The 16,656-nt window shown below is 42.8% G+C and overlaps 4 protein-coding genes across 4 annotated transcripts; all 4 read left to right on the forward strand.

The window, feature by feature from the left end:
* Window positions 1-2,187: 2,187 nt before the first annotated feature.
* Window positions 2,188-6,255, forward strand: LOC109197472 (olfactory receptor 10T2-like). The gene is made up of 2 exons (XM_019352479.2): window positions 2,188-3,111; window positions 6,001-6,255. Exons 1-2 carry the CDS (start codon window positions 2,206-2,208, stop codon window positions 6,253-6,255), a joined length of 1,161 nt encoding a protein of 386 aa, XP_019208024.1. The 5' UTR covers window positions 2,188-2,205.
* An 828-nt stretch (window positions 6,256-7,083) lies between these two features.
* LOC109197473 (olfactory receptor 5F1-like) lies at window positions 7,084-8,013 on the forward strand. The gene has a single exon (XM_019352480.1). It carries the CDS (start codon window positions 7,084-7,086, stop codon window positions 8,011-8,013), a length of 930 nt encoding a protein of 309 aa, XP_019208025.1.
* A 1,717-nt stretch (window positions 8,014-9,730) lies between these two features.
* Window positions 9,731-13,463, forward strand: LOC112844095 (olfactory receptor 52K1-like; the record flags this gene model as incomplete). Its single annotated transcript, XM_025903614.1, has 2 exons — window positions 9,731-10,267; window positions 13,209-13,463. Coding segments are annotated over 2 exons (792 nt in total), but the record flags the coding sequence as incomplete, so codon positions are not given.
* An 808-nt stretch (window positions 13,464-14,271) lies between these two features.
* On the forward strand, window positions 14,272-15,261 carry LOC109197474 (olfactory receptor 10T2-like). The gene has a single exon (XM_019352481.2). The coding sequence runs from the start codon at window positions 14,290-14,292 to the stop codon at window positions 15,259-15,261; it is 972 nt and encodes a 323-aa protein (XP_019208026.1). The 5' UTR covers window positions 14,272-14,289.
* Window positions 15,262-16,656: the final 1,395 nt, after the last annotated feature.

The raw sequence follows: 16,656 nt of genomic DNA on the forward strand, positions 1-16,656 counted from the left end.
GATAGAGAGTCTGGAGGAGAGCATGTGTGTGGTTGGCTGAGAGTGTTCGGGGGGCGGGGGTTAGAGAATGTGTGTGTGTGGCGGAAGAAAGGAGGAGAGTCGGGGGTTGTTTTTGTTGCTGGAGAGCGCGCTTTTTCCCTGTTGTTTTGGCGTTGGCTACGGCCCACAGTAGCCCGTGTTACTATTCTGAATAAACACCGGTAACCGGAACGCCGATCGTCTGTGTCTTCTGTCGGAGGGACGCTACAATATAAACTAAACTTCACAGAGAGGCACACAAGGGAACACAGCATGAGGGATGACGCAACACGGAACAGAGGGAGACTCTGACATAAATACACAGAGGGTAATGAGGGAAGTGGAAGCACACAAGGAACACAGCTGAAGACAATTACACTTGACGCGACGGGGAGGACACGAAACTGAAAATGCTGACACCAAGACATGGACCTTAAACGTAAACAGGAAGTACACAGAGACAGCCTGGAGAGAGAGAGAGGGAGAGAGGGGGAGCGAGAGAGAGAGAGAGAATATGAAGGGTCCTGGGGACCCTGACAAGAAACTTTTCTATTGTCATTTATTTTGTGAGGAAACATGTTCAAATACAAATAATCAGCACTTTATTATTTTGGTTTATTGATTAGCTCTTTGCTCCAGTCAGCAAATTTTCAGCAGGTTTTGGACACTTGTGTCCCTGCTTATTGCAAATGATTTCGTCCTGTTGGCTTCATCAGATGTCCTGTATCATCATGCACTGGAGGAGTTTGAAGCCATATGCAAATTAACCAGTATGAATGTCAGCACTTTGATCTCTGAGATCGTGGTTTTTCAAAAAAAACCTTTGATTTACTCTTTTTTTGGGCTGGAGGAAAAGGGGTGATCTGTCATGGTCTGGGTGGGTCCCTATAGGTTTCCAACAGCGGTCCTCCTCCTTTGGGCGGTAATTGGTTGCTACTCCCTGGCTGACCACCTGTGGGCAATTATTCCAGCAGCATATAAGACCTGCGCACTCAGTCAGTCACCGCCTGAGTATCTGCTACCCCATGTTAGTCAGTGGTGTGTTATTGCTCAGTCCAGATCCTATGTGAAAACTTATCTGCTTTTTCCTGTCTTCAGAGTCGGCTCCTGGAGTGGCCTCAGCCGTCCCCACTTTTCTGGACCTGGGCCACCAGCTGCTGGTGCAGCATTGCCGACTAGCCTGCCACTCACCTGCCTGCCTCCCTGTACCTCGACCTCCTCTGGGCCTTGCACCCCACCTGTCCCCTTCACCTGAAACCAAGTAAGGCGACTCAGTTTAACTGTGGAGGATCGCTGATTGACTGCTGGACCCCTCTGACTGTGCTCTCCTCTCATTACAGTGCCCCGGTCTCTTCATAGTATTTTTCCCGGCCCAGCTTCCACCTCCCCACCGCCACAGCTGTCCCGCTGTATTCTAGAGCTGCCTAGTTTTTCATTTAGATGCCTTAGTTTTGACAGTGTGTAGTAGTGTAGTAGTGTAGTGGCTTAGTTTAAATTTGGCTTGTGTGTTTAATTTGTGGGGAAAAAATAAACCCTTTTGTTCACTCACTGTCTCGCTTGCGGTTTGGATCTTGCACTTGTGTCCATCCCATTTACCTCGTGCCGCTGGGCCGTGACATGATCGTGGAGTAGGAAAGGTGGAGAGTGAGCAGGCAGCAGAGTAACAGGTAAGTAACATGTAACAGGTGCAAACAATTCTTTTTTCAACAGAGTTACTAAGAGGCAAAGAGGAAGCAACATTCACAAGGACATCTTACTATCTTACTCGTAAGTTCAGCAAGCATCAGAGAGCCTGATCATTATCACTGAAGCAACAATGATCTGACTTGAGTGTAGGCTCAAGCTGGACTATGAAGGACTACAAAAGAATAACAGAAGAAAACCACAAAAAGCCCTAGGCAATTATCTTTAATTGGCATAAATTCCTAACAGTATCATAAAGAAAGCGTTTTTAATTTTTATTTTTCAAGAACCTGCAGGTTTGTTTTATTATGTGTTTAGTACGTGATACATATTAAATCCCCTGGGATATTTTTCCAAAGCTGTGAGCTTTCATTCCAGATCATTGATTGGCTGGTTTGAAATCCCAGCTCACATGTTGCTGTTATCTGTAGTAGATAGAGGAGAGAGGAGAACAGAGACAGGATACAGTGACAGACTAGGCTACACTTAGGTCTCTCTATCACAATGAATAATGTTTCTGTAATAACAATGTTTTTTCTTTCAGGTTTCAATGAAACAATCAGTCACAGGTTTGTTCTCTTCTTTCTCAGTTTGTTGTGTTACTGCATCATTTGCCTGGTCAATGTTTCTCTCATTGTGACCATCATCTTGGACACCAACCTCCATGAACCAATGTATATTCTGCTCTGTGTCTTTTGTATGAATGCACTTTATGGAACAGCAGGTTTCTTTCCCAGATTTCTCTGGGATCTCCTCTCTGATGTTCATCTCATCTCATATTACGGTTGCCTTATTCAGAATCAGGTGATTTATTCTTTTGTCTGCGGCGAACTGTCGATTCTTGCAGTCATGGCATATGACAGATATGTGGCCATATGTCAGCCACTGAAGTACCACTCTATCATGTCAAAGCAAAGAGTCATTAGGTTTGCATGTTTTTCTTGGTCAACAACTTTCTGCATTATGGCTGTGAATACCTTTCTAACATTTAGATTGAAGTTATGCAGCCCGTATATTTCCAGACTCTTCTGTGTGAACTGGAGTATTGTTCAACTCGCTTGTTTTCCAGCACAAACAACAATCAATGCTATATCTGCAAATATTGCAATAATTTTTTATTGTCTTCATGGTGTTTTCATAGTTTGGTCCTATATGTATATCATTCAAACATGTGTAAAGTCTATAGAAAACAGGGCAAAGTTCATGCAAACATGTGTCCCACATCTCGTCTCATTATTTACTTTTCTTGTGGCAATACTTACTGATGTTATAAATATGCGACTGGGTTCGAAAGAGTTGCCTCGGACCCTTCAAAACTTTATAGCAATAGAGTTTCTTGTCATTCCTCCTATCATGAATCCTCTGATATACGGTTTCAAACTGACCAAAATTCGAAAAAGAATTTATAGTGTTGTTTTTTTTAAAAGAACTAATTTTTGTTTGCTTCAATCAGATAATAGTTTCACACACAGCTAAGTGTCACACCCGTTGTTTGACATCCATTGAAAAACAAGTCCAAAAAAAGTTTTATTTTTACTGAAATTTGTGGGGTTTTTTGGAGTTGTCTGAAAACAGGTCTATTGATGTGAGCGGATATGAAATTTTATTATTTATCTGCATTTCCCAGATGATTTACATTTTGTAGATATCTTTGCACTAAATGTATTTTTGATGGTCACCTGCCTAATTACCAAAAAACACTCATATGTAGAAAGGCTGTAAATTTCACAGTCCTTCTTCTCATTACTGTTCAAGGAAATAACAGGCACCGTGGAGACTGCACATGTGAAACGGATTAAAAGACAAACTGTTTTAGATGTGGCATCACTATCAGAGTGTCTATTTTGATATTATGCTGTCTCACAAATCTGATCCACAACCACATGGATGTGAAGCAGTTTTAGTAGTTTTCTCAGTTTTATCCTCTTTTTCTTTAACACTTGTTGAAACAGTCAGAGGTTTTAGCAACTGAATCAGTTTTAGAATTTCTGCTTAATCAAACATGAAAGTCCGTTTTTACTTAACACTTGTACAATTAAATGGCTTTTCTATTGTTTGAAGGATTGCAAGTTGAAGTTGAACATTTACAGTGCAAATCAGTTTTTCTACATGACAAAATGTTTCTTTTTACTGTATTAAGTAAAAAGAAATGAGAAATCTGTTAAATAGTAAGAAATAAATGTGTACAATTGAAAAAAAAAAAATTCTGGTAGCTCATTTCCCAGCAGCAGGTGAGGCCGTGGAGCACCACATCCCACACACAAACCACCAGCAAAGGCCTCCCCAGCAGGTGTGTTCTCTCCCTGCTGTTCTTGAACCTCTAAACTGATAGAATAGAACGCCTTTTATTGTCACTATACACATGTACAATGAGATTCAGAGCATCTCCTACCCAGTGCAGACATGTGGGAAAAGAAAGGGGGTGAGCTGTACACATATGAGCAGTTCAATATCAAAAAATATCAAATATACAAATACTGGAAAAAAATAAATAGTGTATATTTACAGTGGGGACATAAATATTGCACAGTGGTGGTGGTGGTGTTTGTATATTCTGTGTATAGAGGAGAGGCTTGGATTGGGGGGTGAAACTGTGTCATCGGTACATGTGTGAGTTCAGCGTGGTCATGGCTTTTGCAAAGGAACTGTTCCTAAGTCTGTCAGTCTTTGTGCTGATGCACCTGTAGCAGGTCGAACAGGTCAAAACCTGGGTGGGAGCTGCCCTTGATGATGTTTGTTGCTCTGTTGAGGCAGCGGGTGGAATAAATGTCCACCAAGGAGGGAGAGGGCAGCCAATGATCTTCTGTGCTGCCTTGATTACACTGTGAAGCTTCACTCTATTCCCCTCTGGTCAGCTGCCGTACCTTACTTTGATGCAGTATGTTAGTAGGCTGTCAATGATGAGCAGTAGAAGATCAGCAGCAGGTTGGAGTCCAGTTTGTGCTTCCTGAGAAACAGGAAGGTGTGGACCCTCTCCACCCACTCACCGTTGATATATAGGGGGCCTTAATCAGTGCTGTGCCACCTGAAGTCGACAATGATCTCTTTGGTTTTCATGGTGGTCAGTGCCAGTTTGCTCTCTGAACACTATGCTGCCAACTTCAGGACGTCCTCTCTGTAGGCTGCCTCTTCTCCCTTTGAGATAAGTCTGACTAATGTGGTGTCATCAGCAAACTTGATGAGGAGGTTGTTGTTGTGGGTCGAATTGCAGTCTTAGGTTTAGAGACAATACAGGAGGGGGCTCAGCACACAGCCTTGTGGGGAGCCAGTGCTCAGCATGCGAGTGGAGGAGAGATGGGGGCCAAGTTTTACAGTCTGGGGCCGGTTGGTGAGAAAGTCCAAGGCCAAGAGTGACCAGTTTGGTGAAGAGGATATCTGGGATGATTGTATAGAAAGCTGAGCTGTAATCCACAAAGAGCATCCATCCATCCATCCATCCATCCATCCATCCATCCATCCATCTGCTTATCCGGGGCCAGGTCAAGGGGGCAGCAGCCCTAACAGAGAAGCCCAGACCTCCCCCTTCCCAGCCACCTCCTCCAACTTGTCCAGGCGAACGCCAAGGCGTTCCCAGGCCAGCTGAGAGATAAAATCTCTCCAGCGTGTCCTGGGTCTGCCCCGGGGCCTCCTCCCGGTAGGACATGCCCAGAACACCTCACCCAGGAGGCACCCAGGAGGCGCCCAGGATGCCCGAACAACCTCAACTGGCTCCTTTCAATGTGAAGGCGCAGCGGATCTACTCTGAGCCACTTCCGGATGGCTGAACGTCTCACCCTACGTCTAAGGGAGAGGCCAGCCACCCTTCGGAGGAAGCCCATTTCTGCCGCTTGTATCCGCAATCTCGTTCTTTCGGTCACTACCCACAGCTTGTGACCATAGGTGAGGGTAGGGACGTAGATCGACCGGCAAATTGAGAACTTCACTTTTACACTCAGCTCTCTCTTCACCACAACAGACTGGTATAGTGTACGCATCACTGCGGCAATCCGTCTGTCGATCTCCCGCTCCCGTCTCCCATCACTCGTGAACAAGACCCCGAGATACTTAAACTTGGGGCAGGAACTCGTCCCTGACCCGAAGTGGGCACTCCACCCTTCTCCGGCCGAGGACCATGGCCTCAGATTTGGAGGTGCTGATTCTCATTCCCACTGCTTCACACTCAGCTGCGAACTGTTCCAAAGCGAGCTGGAGGCCATCACCCGATGAAGCCAACAGAACCACATCATCTGCGAAAAGTAGAGATGAGATTCTGAGAACACCCACAAAGAGCATTCGGACGTAGCTTTGCCGCTGCTCCAGGTGGCTCAGCACAGAGTTGAGAGCTACGTCGATGGCATCTTCCTTGGATCTGTTCGCATAATTTGCAAACTGATAATCACTGGTCTGATCCACAATGAAGACGAGTCCGCATACAGACAGGAGGTGGACCAGCTGTTCTGCTGCAGTCAGAACCACCTGGAGCCGACTGTGGAGATGACGGTGAACCTTCAGAGAGACCCCCCCTCACTGTCCTTAACAATAGATTACTTACCGTGGATCACTTCAGATTCCTAGGACCCACCTTTCCACACGCCATCTGAAGTGGTCCTCACATATAGACTCTATCCAGAAGAAGACCCAGCAGAGGTTGTGGTTCCTGCAGCAACTCAGAATTTACAACCTGTCCTGTTGGTTTCATCAGATGTCCTGTATCATCATGCACTGGAGGAGTTTGAAGCCATACGTAAATCAACCAGTATGAATGTCAGCACTTTGATCTCTGAGACCATGGTTTTACGCAAAAAAAACTTTGATTTACTCTTTTCTGGGCTGGAGGAAAAGGGGGTGATCGTGGTGCAACGATAAGGTTACATCACACTGCAGAAAATTAGAGAGGTACCTGGGATGGAATCGTTCCATTGTGGAGTAGGAAAGGTGGAGAGTGAGCAGGCGGCAGAGTAACAGGTAACAGGTGCAAACTATTCTTTTTTCCACAGAGTTACTAAGAGGCAAAGAGAAAGCAACATTCACAAGGACATCTTACTACAAAAGAAAAATGGAACAAAACCACAACAAGCCCTGGACAGTTATGTTTAATTGGCATAAATGTAAGAAATTCCTAACAGTATCATGAAGAAGCATATTTTTGAACAAAGTTTTAAAAACTATTTAATATTTATTTTTCAAGATCCTGCAGTTTTGTTTTATTATGTGTTTAGTACGTGATACATATTAAATCCCCTGATATTTTTCCAAAGCTGTGAGCTTTCATTCCAGATCATTGATTGGCTGGTTTGAAATCCCAGCTCACATGTTGCTGTTATCTGTACTAGATAGAGGAGAGAGGAGAACAGAGACAGGATACAGTGAGAGACTAGGCTACACTTAGGTCTCTCATTCACAATGAATAATGTTTCTGTAATAACAATGTTTTTTCTTTCAGGTTTCAATGAAACAATCAGTCACAGGTTTGTTCTCTTCTTTCTCAGTTTGTTGTGTTACTGCATCATTTGCCTGCTAAATGCTTCTCTCATTGTGATCATCATCTTGGACACCAACCTCCATGAACCAATGTATATTTTGCTCTGTGTCTTTTGTATGAATGCACTTTATGGAACAACAGGTTTCTACCCCAGATTTCTCTGGGATCTCCTCTCTGATGTTCATCTCATCTCATATTACGGTTGCCTTATTCAGACTCAGTTGATTTATTCTTTTGCCTGTGGCGAACTGTCGATTCTTGTACTCATGGCATATGACAGATATGTGGCCATATGTCAGCCACTGAAGTACCACTCTATCATGTCAAAGCAAAGAGTCATTAGGTTTGCATGTTTTTCTTGGTTCACAACTTTCTGCATTGTGGCTGTGAATACCTTTCTAACATCCAGACTGAAGTTATGCAGCCCGTATATTTCCAGACTCTTCTGTGTGAACTGGAGTATTGTTCAACTCGCTTGTTTTCCAGCACAAACTACAATCAGTGCTATAGTTGCAAATATTACATTAAGTATTTATTTTCTTCATGGTGTTTTTATAGTTTGGTCCTATATGTATATCATTCAAACATGTGTAAAGTCTATAGAAAACAGGGCAAAGTTCATGCAAACATGTGTCCCACATCTCGTCTCATTATTTACTTTTGTTGTGACAATGCTTTTGGACATTATAAATATGCGACTGGGTTCGAAAGAGTTGCCTCGGACCCTTCAAAACTTTGCAGCAATAGAGTTTCTTGTCATTCCTCCTATCATGAATCCTCTGATTTATGGTTTCAAACTGAACAAAATTCGGAAAAGAATTTATAGTGTTGTTATTTCAAAAACAAAGTGATTTTCAGTTTATTCGATCAGATAAAAGCTTCAAACACAGCTAAATATCAGACCTGTTGACATCCACTGAAAAACAAGTAAAAAAATTTTTGACTTTTAACATGTTTTTCTTAAAACATATCTATTGATGTGAGCAGATATGAAATTTTGTTATTTATCTGCATTTCTCAGATGATTTACATTTCTTAGATATCTAGGAATCACTACATGTAGTTTTGATGGTCACCTGCCTAATTACCATATAACATACAAACAGGCGCTTGTCAGTGACTAGTTACTGTGGAAACTACACATCAGACTCAGAATACTTTATTAATCCCTTAGGAAATTATGTGGGTTACAGTTGCTCCAAGACAGTAACAGACAAAACTATTTAAACAATATAATATGTTACAGATTTTACAAATTTAAGACATAGCACTAATATATACAAATCAATCAATTATAAATATCAAGAATTAACAGAGGTGATTATAAATACATATCAAGACTATTGACAAGAATATTACAGAGCAGAAAAAGCGGTGCAAAAAGGGTGTAACTATTGCAATGTTTATAGTGTAATAGATGGACAGTGTATTTTCTTAACACTCATACAATTAAATAGCTTTTCTATTGTTTGAATGAATGCAAGTTGAAGTTTAACACATTTACAGTGCAGATCAAAGTTTTCTTTTCTTTTTTTTACTTTGTTAAGTCAAAAATAATGCGAAATCTGTTAAATAGTTAAAAAAATAAATGTGTAAAATTGCAGAAAAAAATTCTGGTAGCTCATTTCCCAGCAGAAGCCGAGGAACACCACATCACACAAACACACACTCCCCTCACCAGCCTCCCCCACAGGTGGGTTCTCTCCCTGCTGTTCTTGTCCCATCTGTGAAACACCTTATGTTCGTAGATGGTGCCACCATCATTGGTCTCATCCTTAGGTCTGATTGGTCTGATACTTAACAATATAGTACCTACCGTGTCTTGATGCATTCTCAATCATCCAGGTAAGTACCTACCGTGGATCACTTCAAATTCCTAGGACCCACCTTTCCACACGATCTGAAGTGATCCTCACATATAAACTCTTTCCAGAAGAAGGTCCAGCAAAGGTTGTAGTTCCTGCGGCAACTCAGGAAGTTCAGCCTGTCCAGGAGCTGCTGGTCAGCTTTCACACTGCCATCATCTAGTCCAGGGGTGTCAAACTCCAGGCCTCGAGGGCCGGTGTCCTGCAGGTTTTAGATCCCACCCTGTTCCAACATACCTGAATCAAATGACTAGTTCATTACCAGGCTTCTGGAGAATTTCAAGACATGTTGAGGAAGTAATTTAGCCATTTAAATCAGCTGTGTTGGATCAAGGACACATCTAAAACCTGCAGGACACCGGCCCTCGAGGCCTGGACTTCGACACCTGTGATCTAGTCTGTCCTGTCCACATCAATCACTGGGCCAGACTGCAACGGGCAATCAGATCTTCAGAGATGATCATCAGTGCTGATCTTGCCTCCATCCAGGACCTGTACAGGTCCAGGGTTAGGAAATCTCTGCAGACCGCTCGCATCCAGGACACAAACTGTTCAAACTGCTGCACTCAGGAGGCGCTGCAGACCTCTGTTTAGTAAAACAAGCTGCACAAAGACAGTTTCTTCGAGCTGGCTGTTACTCTGAACACTGTGATAAAATCAGTTTAGCACTTACACTTAAGGCTTTCTGTAACTTGTTTTGGCGATATGTCAGCCACTGAAGTACCACTCTATCATGTCAAAGCAAAGAGTCATTAGGTTTGCATGTTTTTCTTGGTTCACAACTTTCTGCATTATGGCCGTGAATAACTTTCTAACATCCAGACTAAAGTTATGCAGCCCGTATATTTCCAGACTCTTCTGTGGGAACTGGAGTATTGTTCAACTCGCTTGTTTTCCAGCACAAACAACAATCAATGCTATATCTGCAAATATTGCAATAATTATTTATTGTCTTCATGGTGTTTTCATAGTTTGGTCCTATATGTATATCATTCAAACATGTGTAAAGTCTATAGAAAACAGGGCAAAGTTCATGCAAACATGTGTCCCACATCTCGTCTCATTATTTACTTTTGTTGTGGCAATACTTACTGATGTTATAAATATGCGACTGGGTTCGAAAGAGTTGCCTCGGACCCTTCAAAACTTTATAGCAATAGAGTTTCTTGTCATTCCTCCTATCATGAATCCTCTGATATACGGTTTCAAACTGACCAAAATTCGAAAAAGAATTTATAGTGTTGGTTTTTTTAAAAGAACTAATTTTTGTTTTATTCGATCAGATAATAGTTTCACACACAGCTAAGTGTCACACCCGTTGTTTGACATCTTTGAAAAACAAGTCCAAAAAAAGTTTTTATTTTTTACTGAAATTTGTGTTTTATTTGGAGTTGTCTGAAAACAGGTCTATTGATGTGAGCGGATATGAAACTTTATTATTTATCTGCATTTCCCAGATGATTTACATTTTGTAGATATCTTTGCACTAAATGTATTTTTGATGGTCACCTGCCTAATTACCAAAAAACACTCATATGTAGAAAGGCTGTAAATTTCACAGTTTTTCTTCTCATTACTGTTCAAGGAAATAACAGGCACCGTGGAGACTGCACATGTGAAACGGATTAAAAGACAAACTGTTTTAGATGTGGCAGCACTATCAGAGTGTCTATTTTGATATTATGCTGTCTCACAAATCTGATCCACGACCACATGGATGTGAAGCAGTTTTAGTAGTTTTCTCAGTTTTATCCTCTTTTTCTTTAACACTTGTTGAAACAGTCAGAGGTTTTAGCAACTGAATCAGTTTTAGAATTTCTGCTTAATCAAACATGAAAGTCCGTTTCTACTTAACACTTGTACAATTAAATGGCTTTTCTATTGTTTGAAGGATTGCCAGTTGAAGTTGAACATTTACAGTGCAAATCAGTTTTTCTACATGACAAAATGTTTCTTTTTACTGTATTAAGTAAAAAGAAATGAGAAATCTGTTAAATAGTAAGAAATAAATGTGTACGATTGCAGAAAAAAAATCTGGACCCTCATTTCCCAGCAGCAGGTGAGGCCGAGGAGCACCACATCCCACAAACAAACTACCAGCAAAGGCCTCCCCAGCAGGTGTGTTCTCTCCCTGCTGTTCTTGAACCTCTAAACTGATAGAATAGAACGCCTTTTATTGTCACTATACACATGTACAATGAGATTCAGAGCATCTCCTACCCAGTGCAGACATGTGGGAAAAGAAAGGGGGCTGAGGTGCACAGTTCTATGGCACTGTATACATATGAGGAGTTCAATATCAAAAAATATCAAATACACAAACATTGGAAAAGAATAAATAGTGTATATTTACAGTGGGGGTTATTGCACGTAAATTAAATATTGCACAGTGGTGGTGGTGGTGTTTGTATATTCTGTGTGTAGAGGAGAGGCTTTAATTGGGGGGGTGAAACTGTGTCGTGCATGTTATTACTTACTATAACGGTGCATGTGTGAGTTCAGCGTGGTCATGGCTTTTGCAAAGGAACTGTTCCCAAGTCTGTCAGTCTTTGTGCTGATGCACCTGTAGCAGGTCGAACAGGTCAAAACCTGGGTGGGAGCTGCCCTTGATGATGTTTGTTGCTCTGTTGAGGCAGCGGGTGGAATAAATGTCCACCAAGGAGGGAGAGGGCAGCCAATGATCTTCTGTGCTGCCTTGATTACACTGTGAAGCTTCACTCTATTCCCCTCTGGTCAGCTGCCGTACCTTACTTTGATGCAGTATGTCAGTAGGCTGTCAATGATGAGCAGTAGAAGATCAGCAGCAGGCTGGAGTCCAGTTTGTGCTTCCTGAGAAACAGGAAGGTGTGGACCCTCTCCACCCATTCACTGTTGATGTATAGGGGGCCTTAATTAGTGCTGTGCCACCTGAAGTCGACAATGATCTCTTTGGTTTTCATGGTGGTCAGTGCCAGTTTGTTCTCTGAACACTATGCTGCCAACTTCAGGACTTCCTCTCTGTAGGCTGCCTCTTCTCCCTTTGAGATAAGTCTGACTAATGTGGTGTCATCAGCAAACTTGATGAGGTTGTTGTTGTGGGTCAAATTGCAGTCTTAGGTTTAGAGACAATACAGGAGGGGGCTCAGCACACAGCCTTGTGGGGAGCCAGTGCTCAGCACGCGAGTGGAGGAGAGATGGGGGCCAAGTTTTACAGTCTGGGGCCGGTTGGTGAGAAAGTCCAAGACCAAGAGTGACCAGTTTGGTGAAGAGGATATCTGGGATGATTGTATAGAAAGCTGAGCTGTAATCCACAAAGAGCATCCATCCATCCATCCATCCATCCATCCATCCATCCATCCATCCATCCATCTGCTTATCTGGGGCCGGGTCAAGGGGGCAGCAGCCCTAACAGAGAAGCCCAGATCTCCCCCTTCCCAGCCACCTCCTCCAACTTGTCCAGGCGAACGCCAAGGCGTTCCCAGCCCAGCTGAGAGATAAAATCTCTCCAGCGTGTCCTGGGTCTGCCCCGGGGCCTCCTCCCGGTAGGACATGCCCAGAACACCTCACCCAGGAGGCACCCAGGAGGAGCCCAGGATGCCCGAACAACCTCAACTGGCTCCTTTCAATGTGAAGGCGCAGCGGATCTACTCTGAGCCACTTCCGGATGGCTGAACGTCTCACCCTACGTCTAAGGGAGAGGCCAGCCACCCTTCAGAGGAAGCCCATTTCTGCCGCTTGTATCCGCAATCTCGTTCTTTTGGTCACTACCCACAGCTCGTGACCATAGGTGAGGGTAGGGACGTAGATCGACCGGCAAATTGAGAGCTTCACTTTTACACTAAAGCTCTCTCTTCACCACAACAGACTGGTATAGCGTCCGCGTCACTGCGGCAATCCGTCTGTCGATCTCCCGTCTCCCGTCACTCGTGAACAAGACCCCGAGATACTTAAACTTGGGGCAGGAACTCATCCCTGACCCGAAGTGGCCACTCCACCCTTCTCTGGCCGAGGACCATGGCCTCAGATTTGGAGGTGCTGATTCTCATTCCCACTGCTTCACACTCAGCTGCGAACCGTTCCAAAGCGAGCTGGAGGCCATCACCCGATGAAGCCAACAGAACCACATCATCCGGGGAAAGCAGATATGAGATTCTGAGAACACCCACAAAGAGCATTCGGATGTAGCTTTGCCGCTGCTCCAGGTGGCTCAGCACAGAGTTGAGAGCTACGTCGATGGCATCTTCTGTGGATCTGTTCGCATAATTTGCAAACTGGTAATCACTGGTCTGATCCACAATGAAGACGAGTCCGCATACAGACAGGAGGTGGACCAGCTGTTCTGCTGCAGTCAGAACCACCTGGAGCCGACTGTGGAGATGACGGTGAACCTTCAGAGAGACCCCCCCTCACTGTCCTTAACAATAGATTACTTACCGTGGATCACTTCAGATTCCTAGGACCCACCTTTCCACGCCATCTGAAGTGGTCCTCACATATAGACTCTATCCAGAAGAAGGCCCAGCAGAGGTTGTGGTTCCTGCAGCAACTCAGAATTTACAACCTGTCCTGTTGGCTTCATCAGATGTCCTGTATCATCATGCACTGGAGGAGTTTGAAGCCATACGTAAATCAACCAGTATGAATGTCAGCACTTTGATCTCTGAGACCATGGTTTTACGCAAAAAAAACTTTGATTTACTCTTTTCTGGGCTGGAGGAAAAGGGGGTGATCGTGGTGCAACGATAAGGTTACATCACACTGCAGAAAATTGGAGAGGTACCTGGGATGGAATCGTTCCATTGTGGAGTAGGAAAGGTGGAGAGTGAGCAGGCGGCAGAGTAACAGGTAACAGGTGCAAACTATTCTTTTTTCCACAGAGTTACTAAGAGGCAAAGAGAAAGCAACATTCACAAGGACATCTTACTACAAAAGAAAAATGGAAGAAAACCACAACAAGCCCTGGACAGTTATGTTTAATTGGCATAAATGTAAGAAATTCCTAACAGTATCATGAAGAAGCATATTTTTGAATAAAGTTTTAAAAACTATTTAATATTTATTTTTCAAGAACCTGCAGGTTTGTTTTATTATGTGTTTAGTACGTGATACATAATAAATCCCCTGATATTTTTCCAAAGCTGTGAGCTTCCATTCCAGATCATTGATTGGCTGGTTTGAAATCCCAGCTCACATGTTGCTGTTATCTGTACTAGATAGAGGAGAGAGGAGAACAGAGACAGGATACAGTGAGAGACTAGGCTACACTTAGGTCTCTCAATCACAATGAATAATGTTTCTGTAATAACAATGTTTTTTCTTTCAGGTTTCAATGAAACAGTCAGTCACAGGTTTGTTCTCTTCTTTCTCAGTTTGTTGTGTTACTGCATCATTTGCCTGGTCAATGTTTCTCTCATTGTGATCATCATCTTGGACACCAACTTCCATGAACCAATGTATATTCTGCTCTGTGTCTTTTGTATGAATGCACTTTATGGAACAGCAGGTTTCTTTCCCAGATTTCTCTGGGATCTCCTCTCTGATGTTCATCTCATCTCATATTACGGTTGCCTTATTCAGAATCAGGTGATTTATTCTTTTGTCTGTGGCGAACTGTCGATTCTTGCAGTCATGGCATATGACAGATATGTGGCCATATGTCAGCCACTGAAGTACCACTCTATCATGTCAAAGCGAAGAGTCATTAGGTTTGCATGTTTTTCTTGGTTCACAACTTTCTGCATTATGGTTGTGAATAACTTTCTAACATCTAGACTGAAGTTATGCAGCCCGTATATTTCCAGACTCTTCTGTGTGAACTGGAGTATTGTTCAACTCGCTTGTTTTCCAGCACAAACAACAATCAATGCTATATTTTCAAATATTACAATAATTATTTATTTTCTTCATGGTGTTTTCATAGTTTGGTCCTATATGTATATCATTCAAACATGTGTAAAGTCTATAGAAAACAGGGCAAAGTTCATGCAAACATGTGTCCCACATCTCGTCTCATTATTTACTTTTGTTGTGGCAATACTTACTGATCTTATAAATATGCGACTGGGTTCGAAAGAGTTGCCTCGGACCCTTCAGAACTTTATAGCAATAGAGTTTCTTGTCATTCCTCCTATCATGAATCCTCTAATATACGGTTTCAAACTGACCAAAATTCGAAAAAGAATTTATAGTCTTGTTATTTTTAAAAGAACTAATTTTTGTTTTATTCGATCAGATAATAGTTTCACACACAGCTAAGTGTCACACCCGTTGTTTGACATCCATTGAAAAACAAGTCCAAAAAAAGTTTAATTTTTACTGAAATTTGTGGGGTTTTTTGGAGTTGTCTGAAAACAGGTCTATTGATGTGAGCAGATATGAAATTTTATTATTTATCTGCATTTCCCAGATGATTTACATTTTGTAGATATCTTTGCACTAAATGTATTTTTGATGGTCACCTGCCTAATTACCAAAAAACACTCATATGTAGAAAGGCTGTAAATTTCACAGTTTTTCTTCTCATTACTGTTCAAGGAAATAACAGGCACCGTGGAGACTGCACATGTGAAACGGATTAAAAGACAACCTGTTTTAGATGTGGCATCACTATCAGAGTGTCTATTTTGATATTATGCTGTCTTAGAAATCTGATCCGCAACCACATGGATGTGAAGCAGTTTTAGTAGTTTTCTCAGTTTTATCCTCTTTTTCTTTAACACTTGTTGAAACAGTCAGAGGTTTTAGCAACTGAACCAGTTTTAGAATTTCTGCTTAATCAAACATGAAAGTCCGTTTTTACTTAACACTTGTACAATTAAATGGCTTTTCTATTGTTTGAAGGATTGCTGTCATGGTCCCCGTGCCTGCTCGGCTGGCCCTGTGCGGCTACATGTGTTGTTTTTGCCTCTCTCCTCTCTTCTCTCCCTCTCTCTCTACTCGCTGCCTGGGCGGAGCTCATAGTGGGCTCCTGGCCTTCACCACCTGTAGGCAATCACCTGTGGCTCCTCACCTTGTTTGCTCTCGCTACTTAAGGCTGTGACTGAGAGCATCTCGCCGCTGGACTATTGAGTAACGCTCGTCAGTGCTACTTTAGCCTCAGCCAGTTTTTGAGCTCTCTTCGTGAAAGTTTCCCGTGTTAACTCTTGTTCTCTGTATACAGATTTCTCGTGCTTGGTTTGGAGATCTGGACACCCAAGCCTGTTCGTGAGTGCCGTAGTGAGAGTGGCGTGCGTGAGGAAAGGACCTTTCCAAGCGCCGCCCTGCCCGAGTGGGGTGGAGTAAGAGAGGACACTTTTCCCGATTCTTCCCTGTACCCCTGGGAACCCTAGCCCCTTCTCCTTCACCAGCGTATAGTGCACCAGGAGTGTGTAAATAAAACCTGTTTCCTGTGATTTCAGTCTGCGCCGAGTCCTCCCTGCTCCCTCGTGACAATTGCAAGTTGAAGTTGAACATTTACAGTGCAAATCAGTTTTTCTACATGACAAAATGTTTCTTTTTACTGTATTAAGTAAAAAGAAATGAGAAATCTGTTAAATAGTAAGAAATAAATGTGTACAATTGAAAAAAAAGTTCTGGTAGCTCATTTCCCAGCAGCAGGTGAGGTCGAGGAGCACCACATCCCACACACAAACCACCAGCAAAGGCCTCCCC

This window comes from Oreochromis niloticus, linkage group LG16, assembly GCF_001858045.2.
Source record: "Oreochromis niloticus isolate F11D_XX linkage group LG16, O_niloticus_UMD_NMBU, whole genome shotgun sequence".
NCBI lineage: Eukaryota > Metazoa > Chordata > Actinopteri > Cichliformes > Cichlidae > Oreochromis > Oreochromis niloticus.

What these genes read in the sequence shown, in the direction of transcription:
- LOC109197472 (XM_019352479.2), top strand. Translation starts at nt 2,206, where the DNA reads ATGAATAATGTTTCTGTAATAACAATGTTTTTTCTTTCAGGTTTCAAT. An exon ending in TTCGAAAAAGAATTTATAGT is followed by an intron (nt 3,112 to 6,000) that starts GTTGTTTTTTTT and finishes CCGCTGCTCCAG; the next exon opens with GTGGCTCAGCACAGAGTTGA.
- LOC109197473 (XM_019352480.1), top strand. Translation starts at nt 7,084, where the DNA reads ATGAATAATGTTTCTGTAATAACAATGTTTTTTCTTTCAGGTTTCAAT.
- LOC109197474 (XM_019352481.2), top strand. Translation starts at nt 14,290, where the DNA reads ATGAATAATGTTTCTGTAATAACAATGTTTTTTCTTTCAGGTTTCAAT.